General features: G+C 42.3%; 1 protein-coding gene and 1 long non-coding RNA gene across 2 annotated transcripts in view; one reads left to right on the plus strand and one right to left on the minus strand.

Moving 5' to 3' along the window:
• The window catches only part of METAP1 (methionyl aminopeptidase 1), a 37,589-nt gene that overhangs the window by 16,897 nt on the left and 2,643 nt on the right, over nt 1–18,049 (plus strand). The window contains exons 4-10 of the mRNA XM_005278483.5: nt 1,267–1,327; nt 2,549–2,640; nt 3,677–3,760; nt 9,623–9,761; nt 13,076–13,207; nt 14,887–15,030; nt 17,272–17,337. Coding sequence (XP_005278540.1) covers nt 1,267–1,327; nt 2,549–2,640; nt 3,677–3,760; nt 9,623–9,761; nt 13,076–13,207; nt 14,887–15,030; nt 17,272–17,337 — 718 coding nt within the window. The remainder of the gene's footprint in view (nt 1–1,266; nt 1,328–2,548; nt 2,641–3,676; nt 3,761–9,622; nt 9,762–13,075; nt 13,208–14,886; nt 15,031–17,271; nt 17,338–18,049) is intronic.
• Nucleotides 6,346–9,623, minus strand: LOC135983895 (uncharacterized). Its single transcript, XR_010601720.1, has 2 exons — nt 8,149–9,623; nt 6,346–7,163 (listed from the first exon to the last, which is right to left on the minus strand). It is a non-coding gene; the product is annotated as an uncharacterized LOC135983895 (long non-coding RNA).

The following is an 18,049-nucleotide window of genomic DNA, read 5'->3' on the forward strand; positions in this document are numbered from 1 at the left end:
TGTTTGCTCCTGTAGCAGTATTGCTGCCAACAGCACACTGTTCTCTTGGCTACAAAGCATTAAAAAATTAAGCTCCTGATCTTGCAAAAACTTGTATACGTGTTTGACTTTATGCAGTGAGTAGTCTCATCTAAGTCGATGGGAGTACTCATGGTGTGTGAAGTTATGCTTGAGTGTAATGGTGGGTCTACATGAGAAAGATACACTGGCTTAATTTTAATCAGTTTAAAAACTGGTTTAGTGAAACAAAACATTGCGTAGGCACTCATACTTTTGGTTTGAGTGGCTTGTTTTGGTTTAGCTTAACCTGGTAATGCATCAATTTACACTTAATCTATATAGGCCATTCTTAAACTGAAATAAGATGGTCTACCCAGGATTTTGTGCTGGTTTTACTAAATTCTTTAAAAACACACCTTTAGTTAAACTGGTGAAAAATTGTGGGTAGGCAAGGCCTAAGTCTATGCAGGATTGGAGCCTAAACTATGGAAAGGACAGAAGAAACAAATACTCTAAAATACATTACAGTTTATATCCAGGTGTGGTGGCCTAGCAGCATTTTATTTGTGCAGCTGTCTATCTAATTTACTTGTAGTGTAGCCTGCATCACCAAAGTATCCTCCTGATGTTTTTCTCAATGTACTGCAGATAGATAGAACAGCCCAGTTGGGCCTGATCCCATCCCAGATCCTGCGCATTTATTGGGATGGGGAAATGGGGAATATTGATTCTACCACTAGCCATCCCAACACTGCATTACCATAGTCAGATCCTTGCCTTCTTGGCCACTTGCTGCTGGAAGATTGAATGGAGTGAAATCCCACTAAAGAGTGATAAGAAATGGGATGTTATTTAAACAAAATAGTAAAATCTCACTAATTTGTACTAATAACTGGAGGATCCATCTGCAGTTAGTGAATTTTGCAAGTTGGAGTAAGTGAACGAACACTGAAACAGCAGGGATAACGCATCCCAAAATTGACATGTGAAGTGTAATTTTTTTTATATGAAGGCTACTAAAGGTTGTGTAGTATTAAAAGCAATGAGGACGTAGTAATAGACTTCGGAAGATTTAGCTCTACCGCTAAATCTTTGCTGAAAAATGAGTGGAGAGAGAGATTGTGTGTAAAATATAGGGCTTGGGAATTATCAATGAGTATGATTTGCCAGGTTTAATTGTATTAAGTTTTATGTATGGATCTTTGCTTATTTTTATGACTATAAGTGCTTTTACAATCTAACTAGCTTTGACTGTGATTCATTTAGATGCCAACGAGGCCTGTGCCAAGTTATATTCAGAGACCAGATTATGCTGATCACCCACTAGGTAATTTTAAATTGTGATGCATTTCAAATGTTTACTTTTGTTAATTTAGGCTGCACGTATTCTTAAAACTTCTTATAATGAAGTAACGGGAGAGAGGAATTTGTCTTTAACAGACCTTTCATGACAAAATCCTTTGAGCAATAAAGTTGCATGTGTTTCATAGATACTCCAGAACTTGTAGTGAGTTGTCATCCACAGGTGCATTTGGAACTCTGTTCTCTCAAAATACAGCACTAGGTCTGTGCCTTATTGAATAACAAAGTACATGTAACAAGGGTTATTTCAAAAGTTGACTCACATGACTAATTCCATAAAACTACTCCCAGTGACACAAGGATCCCTGTTGCAAATGTACTGGAAAATGGTCTATAGATATTTTTGCTTGACTTGTTTTTTTCAACAGCAATCAGTGGAGAAGACACTTGGCATTTTAGTGCCAGGCTCTTACTTAGGGAGAGAAAGAGTCTTCAAAACCTATTTAGTGATTCTTCTTTTTTACATTGGAAAATGTTAATAAGTTAATGTTAGACAATAAAGAAAAATGTTACTCAGAATTCATTTTTAAACCTTAGACAAACTTAAATGATTTGTTATTAAACTAAATATCAAAATAATACAAAGTATTGATTTTGATAGTCATTATTTATTTTTAACTGAAATTATAGAACGGTGATGTTGCACAAAGTCACAATGAGAATAAGTTGAACGCTTTTCCATCGGACGGGTACAGCAATTTTAACAGCAATGTTACAATGTTAGCTACTATCACAAGACTTTGTAATGTTCTCTGCCTCCTGTAGAAATTTATTCATTCAACAACTTTGTAACCAGTTCTTCAATCACATGCAAACATATAGCCTTAGCTCCACCCTTTGCAATATTACTATATTTTACCAATAGACAGAAAGGTCTGTTTCCTTAAAACATCTGATGTTGGAGTTAAAAATTGTATGTTTGAGCAAGACTTTGAGTAATTGGCTGTGGGCATTATGGGTGATTGTATGCTGGAAATGGATGAGAGTTTGGTGTGGAGGTGAGGACCTGGGAAGTTTGTGTGGGAAGGCATGTGAATTGAGGTTGGTCAGATGTTAATGTTGCCTTGACTGGTGAGTTTATTGTCAGTGTGTTTGTGGAAAAGAGGTAAATTTTTATTACCTTAAGTACTTTAAGAGGTGTGTGTGTGTGAAAATTGACCCTAAATATAATCCATTTTTTTTTAAGGCATGTCTGAATCAGAACAGGCACTTAAAGGAACTTCTCAAATAAAAATCCTCTCATCTGAAGATATAGAAGGGATGCGATTAGTGTGTAGGGTGAGTTTGTTTTACAGAATGTGTATGCTCTCCATAAATCTAGAGAACTCATGATTTTACTAGTTTATGACAATTCACCTTAAGGGTATGAACTTTGAAAGTGCAGTTATACTCTGAAAAGTGACTGACTAAAATTGGTGTGCGTCTGCCTCTGTTTCTCTCCCAGCAACTCCAGATCAAATTTGCTTATTTGCAAGTGAAAAGATAATTTTTCTACCTGTCACCACTGCAAAATCAACCTGAGATCTGAAAGTCAGTCTGGCTACTTTCTGGCTGTGATATATCCAGTAACAAAGATAATGTTTAAAATTAAATATACATAAGTTAAGAGGGAAGGTACTGCACATTTGTGGTCTGGCATGAGTTATGAGGGATTACAGGTATCAGTTACAAGGATCACGAGATGCATACATATCACATAAGCAGCATAGACCCAGCTTGGGGTGCGGTAGTTTTTAGAGCGTCAGTGGATAAGTGGGCTTGGGTACACCACCCATTGAATGTATAAAGAGTCCAAGTCAGTATCAGTGTCGCGAATAAGTACATGGGTGGGGTTTGTTCCTTGGTTCATCAGGGAAGGAAGTGGGTTATTTCCCTGGGAACAAAATATGGGAACTTAGCCAATAATTCTGTTGATAATGTATAAGTGAGACCAGAATTCCCCCCCCCCCCCCCAATAGTTGTTGATGGTGGTGCTAACGGGACTAGCAGCCTCCAAAATAAGTAGATCTGTTGAATAAGAACTTTCTAGTTGTAATTAGTTTCTTGATGATAACTTCCAGGTTTAATTAAGTGGTTTATTTCACTTGGCAGGATTCTATGTCCAATTAATTATAAACAGTAAGTGGACTTTTCAAAGGTGTCTGAGTGATTTAGAAGTACAAGTCCCATTGATTTCCAAAAGTCCTAATTTTCCCTAGCACCCTAGTTGTATCCACAGGAGATTGACTGCTCCCCCCTTGGGGGTTACTCAGTGTTCTAGTGACTCAGGCTGTGTATATTTTTAAATAAGTAGTTTGTGATCTCTCACTTACAGCTTGCTAGAGAAGTGTTGGATGTTGCTGCCATGATGGTGAAACCAGGCATAACTACTGAAGAAATAGATCATGCCGTCCATCTAGTAAGGCTACTTTAACATACTTTAGGATTTGTTACGTGGTCTTTTATCCCTTCTGTTTGGTAGGACTGTGTGGTGTGTGTTCCTGCCAAAATGTCTATCTGATTTTCTGTATTTCCAAACTACCTTCAATTTCCAGCTTAAAAAAACCTCACACCCTTTCAGTTTAAAGCTACTAGATAATAGACATTACAATATTTACATAGCAAGAAAGTTACATTTAAAACCCTGAACCCCACCCCAAAAGTAGAGGCTCCAAAGGTCCCCTGCCAGGAATCACACTGGGGAGTTTAAGAGAATGGGGATGGAGCTGGCTGTTATGCAGAATCCATGAATGTAGCTCATGTTGACCCACTAGCCTCCCCTGCTCTGGAACCAGCTGCCATGTACAATTCAGGCAAATTAAGACCCAAATCCAGCAAGAGTCTAGTAAGTGCTTTGCTGGATGGGGGCTTAAGTTGTTCTAATTTATTTTGATTTTGTGCTTTTCATAAAGTCCAGTTAGGAATTTGTTTATATTGGGGACAGGGTTACTGTGGAGTGTACAGCGAGTGCAGCAGTTCCCGCAGATCTTGTAATGTCAGGTGCAAGTAGCTGAGGTGGAGGAGCCTTATGTTAGCTACTTTGCTATCTGCATTGAGGGCAGCTGGGCCAAGAGCAAGAGGGAACAACTGCTGAGAGGAGTGGAGGATGCTGAGCACTCCTGAAGATTCATGTTTAATATGGTTTAACAGGAATGAAACTAACTTACTCTTAAGATTTTCAGTAGGAGCAGCCAGCATGTAAATTGTTAGTGGCCAAAAAAATTAGTGGCTGGCAAGCCTTGCATAAAACCGACTGATAGCAGTGAATAATGTTAATAACTGTTTTAGGAGCAATTTTATTTTTCCAGAGTTACTTTGTGCTTGTCTACACTACAAAATTAAGTTGACTTTATCTAATTCGACCTCAAGCCTCCAAATCATAGACTATCAGGGTTGGAAGGGACCTCAGGAGGTCATCTAGTCCAAGCTCCTGCTCAAAGCAGGACCAATCCCCAGACAGATTTTTGCCCCAGATCCCTAATTGGCCCCCTCAAGGATTGAATTCCCAACCCTGGGTTTAGTAGGCCAATGCTCAAACCACTGAGCTATCCCTCCCCCCCTTTAATTAAGTCGGTTGTGCGTGGCCATACCATGCTCATTGTCTTGATGGAGTGCATTCTCACTAGCAGTGCATCATGAGAAGCTATCCCAAAGTGCAACTTGTCACAGTGTGTTTTGGAAAGTTTGTGCAATTCCTCATGGGACCAAAATATTGTTGCGGGGAGAATGGGAACATTGCATTGGCATCCCATGATGCACTGTGCTCCCTCCCTCATATCAATGGAAAACAAAACAGTGGTTTTCATTCCTTAAAACTGCCACGCGTGTGCCATAACCCCAGAAGCATGGAGCCTGCTCAGTTGTGCACTCTTGCTGTGAGCATCTCAAACACCTCGTGCCTTCTGCAGTATTTCCAGAGCCGAAGTAGGGTCCACTACCTGGAACATAGTGGTGTTCTGCAAGCAGCCCTGCTGCAAGCCATTGAAAAAAACAATTCACAGTTGCTGCTGGCAGTCACAGAGCAGCAGCACTCTGAGCACCGTTTCTGGTCCCGTGAAACTAGCACTGACTGGTGGGACTGCATCGTTTTGCAGGTATGAGATGACAAGCAGTGGCTGTAGAACTTTTGAATGCAGAAGGCCACCTTCCAGGAACTTTGTGCAGAGCTTTCCCCTGCCCTGCAGTTCAGCAACACAAAAATGAGAGCTGCTCTGACAGTGGAGAAGCGAGCAGCGATTGCTATTCGGAAGTTTGCAACGCCAGACAGTTACCAGTCAGTGGGGAATCAATTTGGAGTAGGTAAACCAACTGTGGGAGTCCCTGTGCTCCAAGTGTGCAGGGACATTAAGCAACTTCTGCTATGAAGAGTAGTGAGTCTGGGAAATGCGCAGGACATAGTGGATGGTTTTGCCACGGTGGGGTTCCCTAATTGTGGTGGGGCGATAGATATCCCCATCTTGGCACCAGACCACCTTGCCAAAGAGTACATAGATCGAAAGGGATACTTTTCAATGGTGTTGCAAGTGCTGGTGGATCACAGGTTGCAATTCATCAACATCAACATAGAATGGTTGGGAAAGGTTCATGACATGCTTATCTTTAGGAATTCCTGTCTGTTCAAAAAGCTGCAATCTGGGACTTTCTTTCCAGACCACAAAATGAACATTGACAATGTTGAAATGTCTATAGTTATCCTGGGGGACCCCACCTACCCCTTGCTCCCATGGCTCATGACACCATACACCAGCCGTCTGGACAGCAGTAAGGAGTGGTTCAACTATAGGCTCAGGAAGTGCTGAATGGTGGTTGAATGTGCCTTTGGTCGTTTGAAGGGGCGCTGGAGAAGTCTATTAACAAGGTTGGACCTTAGTGAGGAGAACATCCTCATGGTTATAGCTGACTGCTGTGTGCTCCATGATATCTGTGGAGGAAAAAAGGGGAAAACTTTTCCACAGGGGTGGGCAGTTGAGACAGATCACCTGGGAGCCATTTTTGAGCAGCCAGACACCAGGGCAATAAGAAGAGCACAGCAAGGGGCACTGCATATCCCCGAGGCTTTGAAAAGCCGTTTCAGTAATGAGTCACAGTAATGTGAGCTGCTTGTCTGCATTGTGCTTTCTCAAACCTTCACCTGGCTTGTGTCACTGTCCCTGTAAAGCCAACCTCCCCTCCCCTGCCCAAGCCCAGTGCTTCTACTCAATAAAGAACAATTATTTCTTGAATCCATTTACTTTATTTAATAAGCATAAGTAAAGAGGGAGAACAGAGGAAAAAATGGTAACCTTGGGGAAAAGGGGTTGTAAAGTTGGAATGGGAGAAACATTTTCAACTGTGTAACATAACACCACATTCCAGACCATCAAAGGTCTGTGAATGGGCGCCTTCTGTTCCTTGTACCCTCCCCCTGAGTTAAGTGAAAGGGATAATGGACTTTCTCCCATGTGTCATGGAACGTGTTGGGGAGGGTGATTCTGTGCCAGGCGATGCTGGCTGCCTGTCCACCAGGGTCTGCAGATGGACTCTACCCTCCTGCTTCTGTTCCTGCAGTTCAACCAGACGCCTCAACATGTCTGCTTGGTCCCTCATCATCTGAAGCATCTCATCCTGTGCTGCACGCTCTCAGTCATTGGAAGCTTTCCTGTTCTCCATGTCCATGTCTAACTTCTCAGACAGTGAAATCCTCCACGCTCTCAGCTCTGCGTCAGCTGTCCCAGAGGTGTTCATTATCTCGGTGAACATGTCCTCCGCATTCTTTCTCCTCCTCCTAATCAGCGAAAGTCTGCTTTCAGGTGTTGATGACATGCCGAAAGACACTTTTCCAGCTGTCAGTCATGGGGGAAAAATAAAGGAGCCATTGTACATGACTAAAATGTTTTCATAGCAAGGCCATTTCCATTTAAAAAAAAAAACAACCCCCCCCCAAACTTATTACTCTAGGTGCAAGCCATAACATAATCAGAATCCGTAACCATTCACTGCCATTTTGCCGCTCCAGACATGGTGCGTAGTGCCTCCCCCCCCCCCCCCCATGGGTGACCGCACTTTTAATGAAGTTTATGGCAGGCTCATGTCGGGAGCAGACATAGCTAGTCGAACAATGGCCCTTTCCCAAAGCACCATGGGAAGCTGTTTACAAAGGGGTGGAGGGAGAGGGGGAAACTTTTTCACTCCCAAATTGCAGAATCTCTCATGTGGGGCACCAGTCCCATATCAGCCACTTTAAACTACTTGCTGATCCAGGCCGAGCACAGTAAAGGCACATTAGCGGCAACTTGGTTTGGTGATCTGGAATGTAGGGGTGGGTGGGTCTACATGCCCTTCCCCCCGCCCCCCCCTTGTAAGAGCACTTTTAATGAGAACTTTCCTAGGTGACCCAATGTGATATCAGTCTCCTGAGGGTAACAGAGGCGGAAAGGAAGGAGATGCTGCAGGTGTCTGGGTATAGACTCGGTCCTTATGCTGCTAAGCTGTGTACCACCATGATGTCAGCAGAATTAATTCAGGAGTTGCATGGGAAAGTGTCCTACCATGGTGGAAGAAATAAGACTGCCCTAGCCAGAAACCTTCTGCAAAGGATTACAGAGTACCTCCATGAAAGTTTCCTAGAGATAGCCTGGGAATCCTTCATGGATATCCCAGTCCACATAAACAGTCTTTTCCAGGGGTGACCCTATGCATAGCTAGAGCGCCCTCTTGTAAGCAGAGAACCACAGCACCTCACTTTTTCTTCACAGTAAACATGCAATATCACTGAATGTGTGTGCCCGCTAAAGTTTAACTGAACTTTGATTGTAACTGTATACTCACCAGAGGTGCCTTCCCCGGCATCACGGTCGGCCACTGTGATGTCCTGCAACCCACAAGGCTCCAGGGTTAAAAATATTTCCTGGCTCTCAGGGAGAATGGATCCACTGCTCACTTATCTCCCATCCTCCTCCTCTTCCTCATCCACCATATCATCCTCCTTGTCCCTAGACACTCTCACTGGTGAGGTGTCCACGTTGCTTGTGGGGGTGCTAGTAGGGTCACCCCCGAGAATCGCATGCAGTTCGTTGTAGAACTGGCACGTGTGGGGTTCAGCACCAGAACGACTGTTCGCCTCCCTTGCCTTCTGGTACGCTTGGCGAAGTTTTTATTTTCACACGGCACTGCTGTGTGTCCCTCGTGTAGCCCTTCTCCCCCCATTCCTCAAGCAATCATTGTATAGATGTCCGTGTTTCTTCTGCTGGATCGGACTGCATGACTCTTCTCCCCACACAGCGATGAGATCCACCACCTCCTGTGCAGACCAGGCTGGAGTGCGTTTGGAGCGTGTAGTCTCCATGATCAGCTGTGCTCACGCTGGCATGCTTCCAATGTTGAGCAAACAGGAAATGGGAAATCAAAAATTCCTGGGGCTTTAGCAGGGGAGGAGCTGTTTCCTGTGTACCTGGCTGCAGTGCAGCAGAGTTGAGAATGATCTCCAGAGGGCTCACAGATGAGCATTGCAGGACACCACCTGGGGGCCAATTAAGTTGAATTACACAACGCTGCATCTGCACTACCTCGCAGTCGACCCACGAAAATCGAACTTAGTGCTAGCCTCTCCCAGAGGTGGATTACAGAAGTTGAGGTGTCTTAGGTCGGCATAAAGGACCTGGTAGTGTAGACGCATACATTAACAGGTCGACTTACTGTGGCTTCCTTGGACCTAACTTCTTAGTGTAGACCCGGCCTTTGTGTGTCTGTGTCTGTATAGAACTTTTAAACTGTTACAGAAAGACAAAGAAGTTATATAATTAAAACAAAAAAAGTTTTAAAGGCATGGTGCCAACTTAAATTGTGTTCAGCCTTTACTTTTTGTAAACATGAAATTTTATAAAGTTGTAGACTAGCCAAAATGTTTCCATTGTTTAAAAAAGCACCCACTCCAAAACAGTTAGCTTTTAAACAAATAAATATTCCCACAAGATATTTAACAAGCCAAATATTGCAGCATTGATAACTGGAAGTGAAAATGGCTATAAACAAAAGAAAATAAATGAAGCTTGTTTCATACTGTCAATATTGAGAGGAAATGCAAAAAATAAAAATAAACAAACTAAACTGAGAGAGAGCATGTCAGGAGTCTAAACAAATTGGGGGGGGGGGCAGGGGAAAGCATTTGAGGAAATATTTTCAAGCATCGCTGCTAATACAGAGAGAATTTAAAATATCAGTCATACTGCAAATCTGTTCTCCTTTACGAATGTCTTTGCTAATCTAAAGTATAATATGTATATATTTTCTAAATCTGTTTTAGGCCTGCATTGCAAGGAACTGCTATCCTTCCCCGCTGAATTATTATAATTTCCCTAAGTCATGCTGTACGTCAGTGAATGAAGTGATCTGCCATGGAATTCCTGACAGGCGGCCATTGCAAGAGGGTGATATTGTTAATGGTAGGTGATGTAAAAGTCAAACCTTTCAACAGCTCTGCTTGCATCTAATCTTTACAGTTGAAACACTCAGTGGGGCAAAGTTTTGATTTAGGATGGTGCATCATGGTTGGAAGTTATTTCTTCAAGCATGTTTTATTTTTCTTTACTCATTAGTTAGCTTTTTTGTTACACTTAGCAACTACATATCCAAATTCATGGATTGAGTAAAATTCCAACTAATTAGAGTTGGACAAAAGACCAATTTTAACAGCTTTTTAATTATCATAGTATATTTATTTATTTATTTATTGTGATAGTGCCCAGGAGCCCCAGTCATGGATCAGAAACCTATTGTGTTAGGCACTGTACAAACACAGAACAAAATGATGGTACATTGACTGTTTTAATGGTAGAAATTATTATCCTTGATTAGTTTGGGATAAATTGTTAGTAGGATGGTTTTTGATCATATTTATTATCATGTTATGTCTACTGTATAGCATCCTCGTGGCTCAGGGTTTTTATAGAGACACAAAATGGCAAGTCCTTTCCCAGAGGAGCTTGCAGTCTAAGTGCAGTATTATTTTTGATTGTGGTGTTCTGGGCCCTCGAATCTTTTGACTGGATGGAGTACTTTAGAAGTAATTTTTTAACTTTTACTTTTTGCATTTTCTCTTAGCTTTGACAATGAAAATAAATGAAGCCAGTTTCACTTTTGTTCGTAGTCCTTTTCACCTCCAGTTCTCACATGGGACTACTTGTGTGTTTATGGTTAAGTGCATGCCCAGATGTTTTCTGTATGGGGGGCCTGGGTTTCTATTTAATTTTGTTTGTAAAGCAATTTGGGATCCTTTTGGGTTGAAGAGCATAACATAAATGTACAATGATATTTGGTGGATACTGTCACGGTGACAGGGCTAGCTGTATCTCTGTCTCCTTTCTCTGGTTTCTGAGTACAGCCCCCTAGTATCAGGCCTCATGCCTGCCCCTTTCTTGGGGTGGAATTCTTCCACTCAGGTCCCAGGCTTTAGCCTTGTGTGGATCAACTGTGCTTCACCAGAAGGCCCGACTGGATTTGGCACCTGCAACTCTTCCCTTTGGGAGCTGTGATCTGTAGTAAATACAGTGATCCAAAACAGCTTTCTTAAATCAAAGTATTGTTCAATCTTAATAGTAGGAATAAAACATAACATAAAAGAAATGGGGTTTTAAAACACTAAAAGGACTACATACATGTCTGTCTTTCCTAAAGCTTACCGTCCCTGTGGAAGTTTGGGAAGGCCTGACTTCTTCAGACCTCCAAGGGCATGTGTGTGTCAGTCTGTTACCAGGGAACAGCTCCTTGACAACTGTCTTCCCCCTCTGGACAGAGAATGACTTTTTTTCACTGTTTAAAGTCCTTTTGATCTGTTGGCTCCCAGCACGGGGAAAACCGGTCTATAACTTGTCTGACACCTAGAAGTAACATCTTTGCAGCTAAAAGCTCAGGCGTTGGTTTAATGACTCCCAAAAAGTTTACTGAGAGGTTGATTATGTGGATCTATTGTGATACGGTCCAGTTAGTTTCCCACAACCCTGCTATTAAACTAAACCAACATATGCACCTAGTAAACATTCCAGTCATCAATATAGTTGTCATATAGCCATAGTCAGATCCCATACAGTATTCATACATTATTGCAGTTCGTCCTCATGTTCTTCACAGATACCTGCCATAATCACTGTTGCAAAATAATTCTCATACATAACTCTTTTCACACGATCATAACTTTCTGAAACATTCCCCATTTGGGGCTGAAAACTTCCATGGTCTGTCTATGTCAAAATGTAAATGTTAGTAAACTTTTTTTAGTATAAACTTTTCCCATTCAAATAAATTTTCCACTCACACTGTCTTGGACAGGACTACAGCAAAAATAACTGAACTTTGTGACTTGACATGGATTTAGGGTATGTCTTCATTGCAAGTAAAGTTATGATTGTAGCACAGGTAGGCAGACCTATGACTAGCTTGAATCTAAGTAGCACGTGTAACAATAGTTAGTAAAGATGTGACAGAACAGGCTTGAACTTAGGGTAGCCTCCTGGGTCTGATCAGGTTGCTAGCCTGTGTTAAAGCCTGTGCTATCACATCTTCACTACTGTTGTTATCCATGCTTGCTAGATTCAAGCTGGTCATGGGTATTTTTACTTATGCTTTGCAGGGAAGACATGCTTTTAGTGCTCATTAAGGACTATTGCCTGTTTTCATTTGGAAACAAATGGGGTTTGATTTAACAAAGAGGTGACAGTTAAAAAATTATGTACTGAGCTTGCACAGTTGAAATTACTTACAATGAGCTAAAAGGTTGGGATATTGCACAGCTACTTAAATTTTGGAGTCTGGCAGAGATACAAAAGATTCTAAGGCAGAGGTGGGCAAACTACAGGGCCTGCGGGACCATCCTGCCCAGGCCTTGAGCTCCTGGCCAGGGAGGCTAGTCCCCAGCCCCTCCGCCGCTGTCCCTCGTCCCCTGCAGCCACAGCACGCCATGCTGCCAGCGCTCTGGGCAGTGGGGCTATGAACTCCTGTCGGGCACCGCGGTGGTGTGGTGGCCAGACATGCTGCTCTGAGCAGCATGTAAGGGAGCAGGGAGCGGTGGGGTTGGATAAGGGGCAGAGGGTCCCCGGGGGCAGTCAGGGGACAGGGAGCAGGAGGCGGTTGGATGGGGCAGAGGTTCTGGGGGGGGGCGGTTAGGGGCAGGAGGTCCCGGGAGGGGGTGGGCAGGGGACAAGGAACGGGGGGGGGGGGGGGTTGGATGGGTCAGGTGTTCTGAGGGGGGCAGTCAGGGTGGGGAGTGGCAGGGGGCGGATAGGGCGCTGGGACCAGGCTGGTTGGGGAGTCACAGCCTTCCCTACCCAGCCCTCCATACAGTTTTGGAACCCCAATGTGGCCCTCAGGCCAAAAGGTTTTCCCACCCCTGTTCTAAGGTGCATATGTTGAATACCGCCCTCCTCCATTTAAATTAAACAAAAAAATTGTTTCAGCAACATTTAAGGTTGTTAAATCAAGCACTCAGAAATAAGCTTGCTATGGCAGTATTGCACTTATATATTTTCCTTCTGCCTTTATTAATATGAACAATTTAACTACATAACACTTTTATTAATTCATACCATGAAATCTATAATCTGGACAGTGTGGCCAAGTCAGTGTTACTGGAGTTTTGGAATGTTCTTATTTCGGAGCACTTGGGCATGTAACTCTAGCATTGCAACAGTACTTCGTATTTTATTACTATTGTGCAAAACAAGGGCCAAGAAGTGAGACGTTTTCTCTTTGATGTTCTTTGCAGTGGATATCACTATATATCGCAATGGTTATCATGGGGATCTGAATGAGACATTTTACGTTGGGGAAGTTGATGAGGGTGCAAGGAAACTAGTTCAGACAACTTATGAGTGCCTAATGCAAGCAATCGATGCAGGTAAGTACCATTGCTGAAGCCTAAGGTGTAATGCTATATTGGTTTTTAATATTAGAACTCTCATGTTTGAACTAATACTTAGGAATTACTACTGTTACAGAACCATACTTAATGCATGTTGCTAGTAGAATATGCTTATAGTGTACAATGCAGAGTCACTCTTAAAATGCTGTATTTTAGTTTCTATTGATAGTTGTTGCAACATTTATTTGCAATGAGTATTGCCATGGAAAAGCTGTAATAATCTCTATTTGATTAACTGATCCATATATGACACTGTTGTTTGTTGCATGCAAATATGTATTTGATTCTCTGCAAGATAAATAAGAGTACGTGACCTGAGTTGCTCACAGTCTAGAAAAAAGATAGAGCGCATAGGATGTTTTGGGAAACCAGGAAGGAGTAACTTTTTTAAAATTCCAAAAACAAAAAAAAATTATTTATCAAGTCATTTAACAAAAAGCACCATTTGAAAAGTGAAGAAAATTGGTTTTATAACTTTATAGTGCTATGAATTTACTAATTGGGAGCATGCACCTGTAAGCTGTCTCGGTGATGGGCCTCCAGATGGGTTTAGCACGGCTTCCACACACAGAGAGTTAGCAGGATAGAGTTCTAGTTAAATTTGTTCTCTGAGAAATATATATTGAATCTCTCTTTTAAAAATGCTCAAAATAATTATTCCAAACCATTTTGTTTGCTTAACTTTCTGCCTCATGTGGACTGCTAAAGAGACAGAGTCAAGTTTAAATTCGTACTCCTGAATGAATGTTTTTACCTGTGACTGTTACAACTAACATCTAAAATGAGATTAGAGAGAGACACATTTCTTCACTGTTTTTTCATTGTGTTTATTTTGTGTACCTGACAGCACTATGTGTACAATTGGTTTCTCTTGTTTGTGTGGGTCTTTTACCTAGCAACAATACAGAGAGATTTTTTTTTTTTTTTAAATAGGAAAATGTGATTGCTAAGCCCACAAAAATTGTCAGGGGAACTCAGGGGCAGGTGTAGTGTCTCAAACGAGTTTGAACTCTTTCTTTGAAATCTAGTTGATTTCAACTATGTTCCTTTAAGACAGGAGCTTGTATTTAAGAAAAATTCATTTTTTGGTGAAGGAGGTATTTCCCTCTTTATCTCTCATTTGTCTTCCTCTGTGTGAGACTGAGATAATGGAAGACAAGGCCGCCTTTGGTCTCCTCTCCCAACTTGTCAGACTCAGCTCATTTGCACACTGAGCTTCTGTTGAATTATATTTAATGGTCTATGGTGCAAGAGGCTGTGCACAAAGGCAGATGGACATACCGGCTATCGCTATTGTATAGCTACTGGTAGCTGAAAGCCTGTGTTGTCACACTGGTATAATTCATAAAGTCATGTGTAAAAAAGCCAAAAATGGCTGAGAACTTAAAAATTGGACAGTAACAGACCATGAAGCCCAGTGATGATTGAACCTGGTCATATTCTAAACAAAAAGAGCCCTACACCATGCTCGTAGCTGTTTCTATCACTTCACACTGACTCACCAGACATTCTAGGCTTCAGAGTGATGCCTAGACAGAGTGGCAATCCTGGAATCTTATCCTATAGCGAGATGCCGGTGGCAACCTTTGTAGATGGTAAAATGTATTGAAGGAGGGGAGGGCTCTTTTTAAAATGGTGCATGTCTTATCTTGCAGTAAAACCTGGTGTTCGATATAGAGAGCTGGGAAATATTATTCAGAAACACGCCCAAGCAAATGGATTTTCAGTTGTTCGGAGCTACTGTGGGCATGGGATCCATAAGCTTTTCCATACTGCTCCCAATGTGCCACATTATGCCAGTGAGTATTGTTCAATTATCTGCTAGTGATGAATAAGCATGATGAACTTTTGTTCCTCCCATACTAAAGTTGTGCACATAGCTTGACAGCCTGTCACTTTGGATTTTTGTATTTACAGAGTGATTTCTTGAATGTTGGATTTAGAGTATGTTATGAACAAGTTGAGCCAATGTGCATCTACTCTGGGGGTGGGGAATGGACCCTAGCTGTGGTGGATGAGTGACAGCTTACCACATGACCAGTCACAATTTTGTTGATTCAATTACTCAGTTTTCTTAGTGCTGGCTATTTGGAATGGATGGGGTTGAGCTGAAACTTTGAATTCCATTCCCAGTGGTGAATAGCAATTGCTGTAACCAGTACCCCACTTACTCCTTGGTGACCTAGAGCCATGATTATCAAGTTTGGGCTGCTGTGGTAGCTGTATCGGTTTTGGATCCCTTTATCTCCACTTGAATTACTGTGTGATGTGGCGTGCTCTGGGATTTGGAACAGCACAGATCTCACTGCACACCAGTGTGTACCAAAGTTCAGTGAGGAGAAGGGATGTCTGAGGCTAGCACAGCTGGACTCAGTTTGGAAGATGACAGTGCAGCAGCCAGAGGTTTGCAGTCACAGCAGGGGTAAAATGGGGAGTGAAAGTAGGGAAGAGGGAGAACTTGAAAGACCAGTGGGGAATTGAGGGAGGGAAGCAAAACCAACCACTTAAACCAACCAATTCTCCAATGACAAGCAGCTCCAGTCCATTCTAGCTGCTAGAGCTCCCCTGACATGACGCCTTCTCTCCCATAGCTGCCAAAAATCCTTCAGCTTCCTACTCTTGACAAGCTCTGTATCACACACAGATGGTTGTGTTGTTGTCATGGATGATAACATAGAAGTCACTGGCTTTTGCTCAGGCCCTTCTTAACATGTCAGCTTTAATGGGAGTGAAATCTAATAGTATGGTGGAAAAGTAGTACTTCCCTTTTGTTTTAGTTTTGTCCTGTAAAACTCTGTGAATACCCAGTCTCTGTTGAAAAGGAGGCATCTTATACCAACCCCCCGCTTCCCCCCCCCCAAAAAAAAAATTCTTTCTGGTTATTAGCGACAATGGACATTTTTTTTGATGGGGACAATAAGCAAGCTTCATTTTGTGAAGGGAAAGGCATTATTTTCCTTAGGCTTGGATGAGCGACAGAAGCAAAAAGGAAAGATCCAAAGCAGAACTGTTAATGAGAAAAGAGTGGAGTTTCTGGCTAAACTCAAATAGATTTTTTTTTAAGGGGGGGGAACCCCACCAAGACCACTCAATTTAGTCCACAAACTCTGCTGAACAAGATTAGAGTAAAAATCTACAAGAAGAGGATGAAACTGGTACAGAGACAAAAGGGGTGAAGGCTTAGCGTAATTGTTTGTAGCATGCAACAGCAGCACATGATCAGGATACAGGGAAGCCTCTTTAAGTGTAAGAAAGATATACTGTACTGTATTCAGTAAATCAGTCTGAAGACATAATGGTTGAGATTTTTCAAAGCTATGTAGGTGACTTAGACATAACACTTCCACTAAAATTGATACATTCTCTATTCAAACTTTATTAATATACCTAAATCCCTATACTGCTTTGAAAACCTCTGCTAACACCTTAGCTAAATAAAATGTAATGCGAAAATAATAAGTAACAGAATGACTCTTTACTTGCCAAAGTAAACACAAAAGAACTGTTTGTTGCCATGTCTCCTCTGGACAGCAAGATTATCTGAATCTCATCCCCTCTTGACTTTTGTATATGACATTGCTCGGAGGAGTATCAATGATGGAAACAAATTAACATTTTAAAATCGTCTTTGAATTTTTATTTTAAACAATTATACTATATGCTTTTTATTCAGACTGCCACTTGTGCTTTTTCACCATTTAAAAAAAAAAAATTCTGTACGAGTGTCTACATTAAGTTTGCTCATCACTTTCATGGAGCAAAAACTGAGGTTTAGAAAAGACAGGAATTAATTGCAAGCACTTTTCCTGAAATAGAAGTATAACAAATTTATACTAGTTTGAGAAGAAAAGGAGGGGAAGAAGATAGAAGTATAACGTGGAAGAAAGTGGGTTGCTCTGCAGTGCTGTTCTGACTTTTCCCCTCACCTGTCCTAGTTCAGGCATACACTGCATTAAAGGGATAGAGCCTTCCATACACCTTCTGTCCTTCACTCTTGGAAGATATGTTCAACCATAATTCGCATTCTAATTTCATTTCAGAAAATAAGGCTGTTGGTGTGATGAAGTCTGGTCACGTGTTTACAATTGAACCAATGATCTGTGAAGGTAAGTGGCCAGGAGTTCGAAAGGGGGCTAAGTAAATAGAGCGAGGATGTGGGTTTTGCTAGGGTTTCATTTGTTGTTATGGCACTTCCTCTAAACTAGGGGTGTCAAACATATGGCCAATGGGCCATATCCAGCTCTGAGGGCCTTTTCTTTCATCCTGCAGCTACCTTTGTAATTTACAAAGGGTTCCTACCTGCAGCTGCCTGGCTGTGGCGGTTCGGAGGGGCTGGGAGGGAGCTAGCTTAGAGCTGCTGAGGGAGCCCCTTTCTGGACTGGACATAGGACATTGCTCCTTTCCCCTCCGCTATCCTAGCAGTGAAGCTTCGTACAGCCAGTGGGGATGCCATAACCCCTTATAGGCCAGGGTTCTGAAGAGGCACCTTTCTAGCCCTGTCCCTCCCTCTCCCCCGCCCCCCCCCCCCCCAATTCTCCCCACCAAGGCTCGTTTCTCTACAAAATCCTACAGGAGCTGGGCGGCTCCTCCCTTTTTTCCTTCCTTACTCCTTCCCTGGCCCCTGCTGACACTGAGCCCAGCAGCATCCATACCTTCGTTCCCTGTGTTCTACTGTTGCTGAGTCCTGCAGGAGCAGGTTTTGGGAAATAGGTGTATTTCCATTCCCCCTGCTCCAGGGAACAGGATGGGGGCAGTCCTGGATGGGAGGAGTAGAGATTCCTTATTGGGAGGAAGAGTGAGGGAAATGAGAGAGAGAGA

Source organism: Chrysemys picta, chromosome 5, assembly GCF_011386835.1.
Source record: "Chrysemys picta bellii isolate R12L10 chromosome 5, ASM1138683v2, whole genome shotgun sequence".
NCBI classification, from domain to species: domain Eukaryota; kingdom Metazoa; phylum Chordata; order Testudines; family Emydidae; genus Chrysemys; species Chrysemys picta.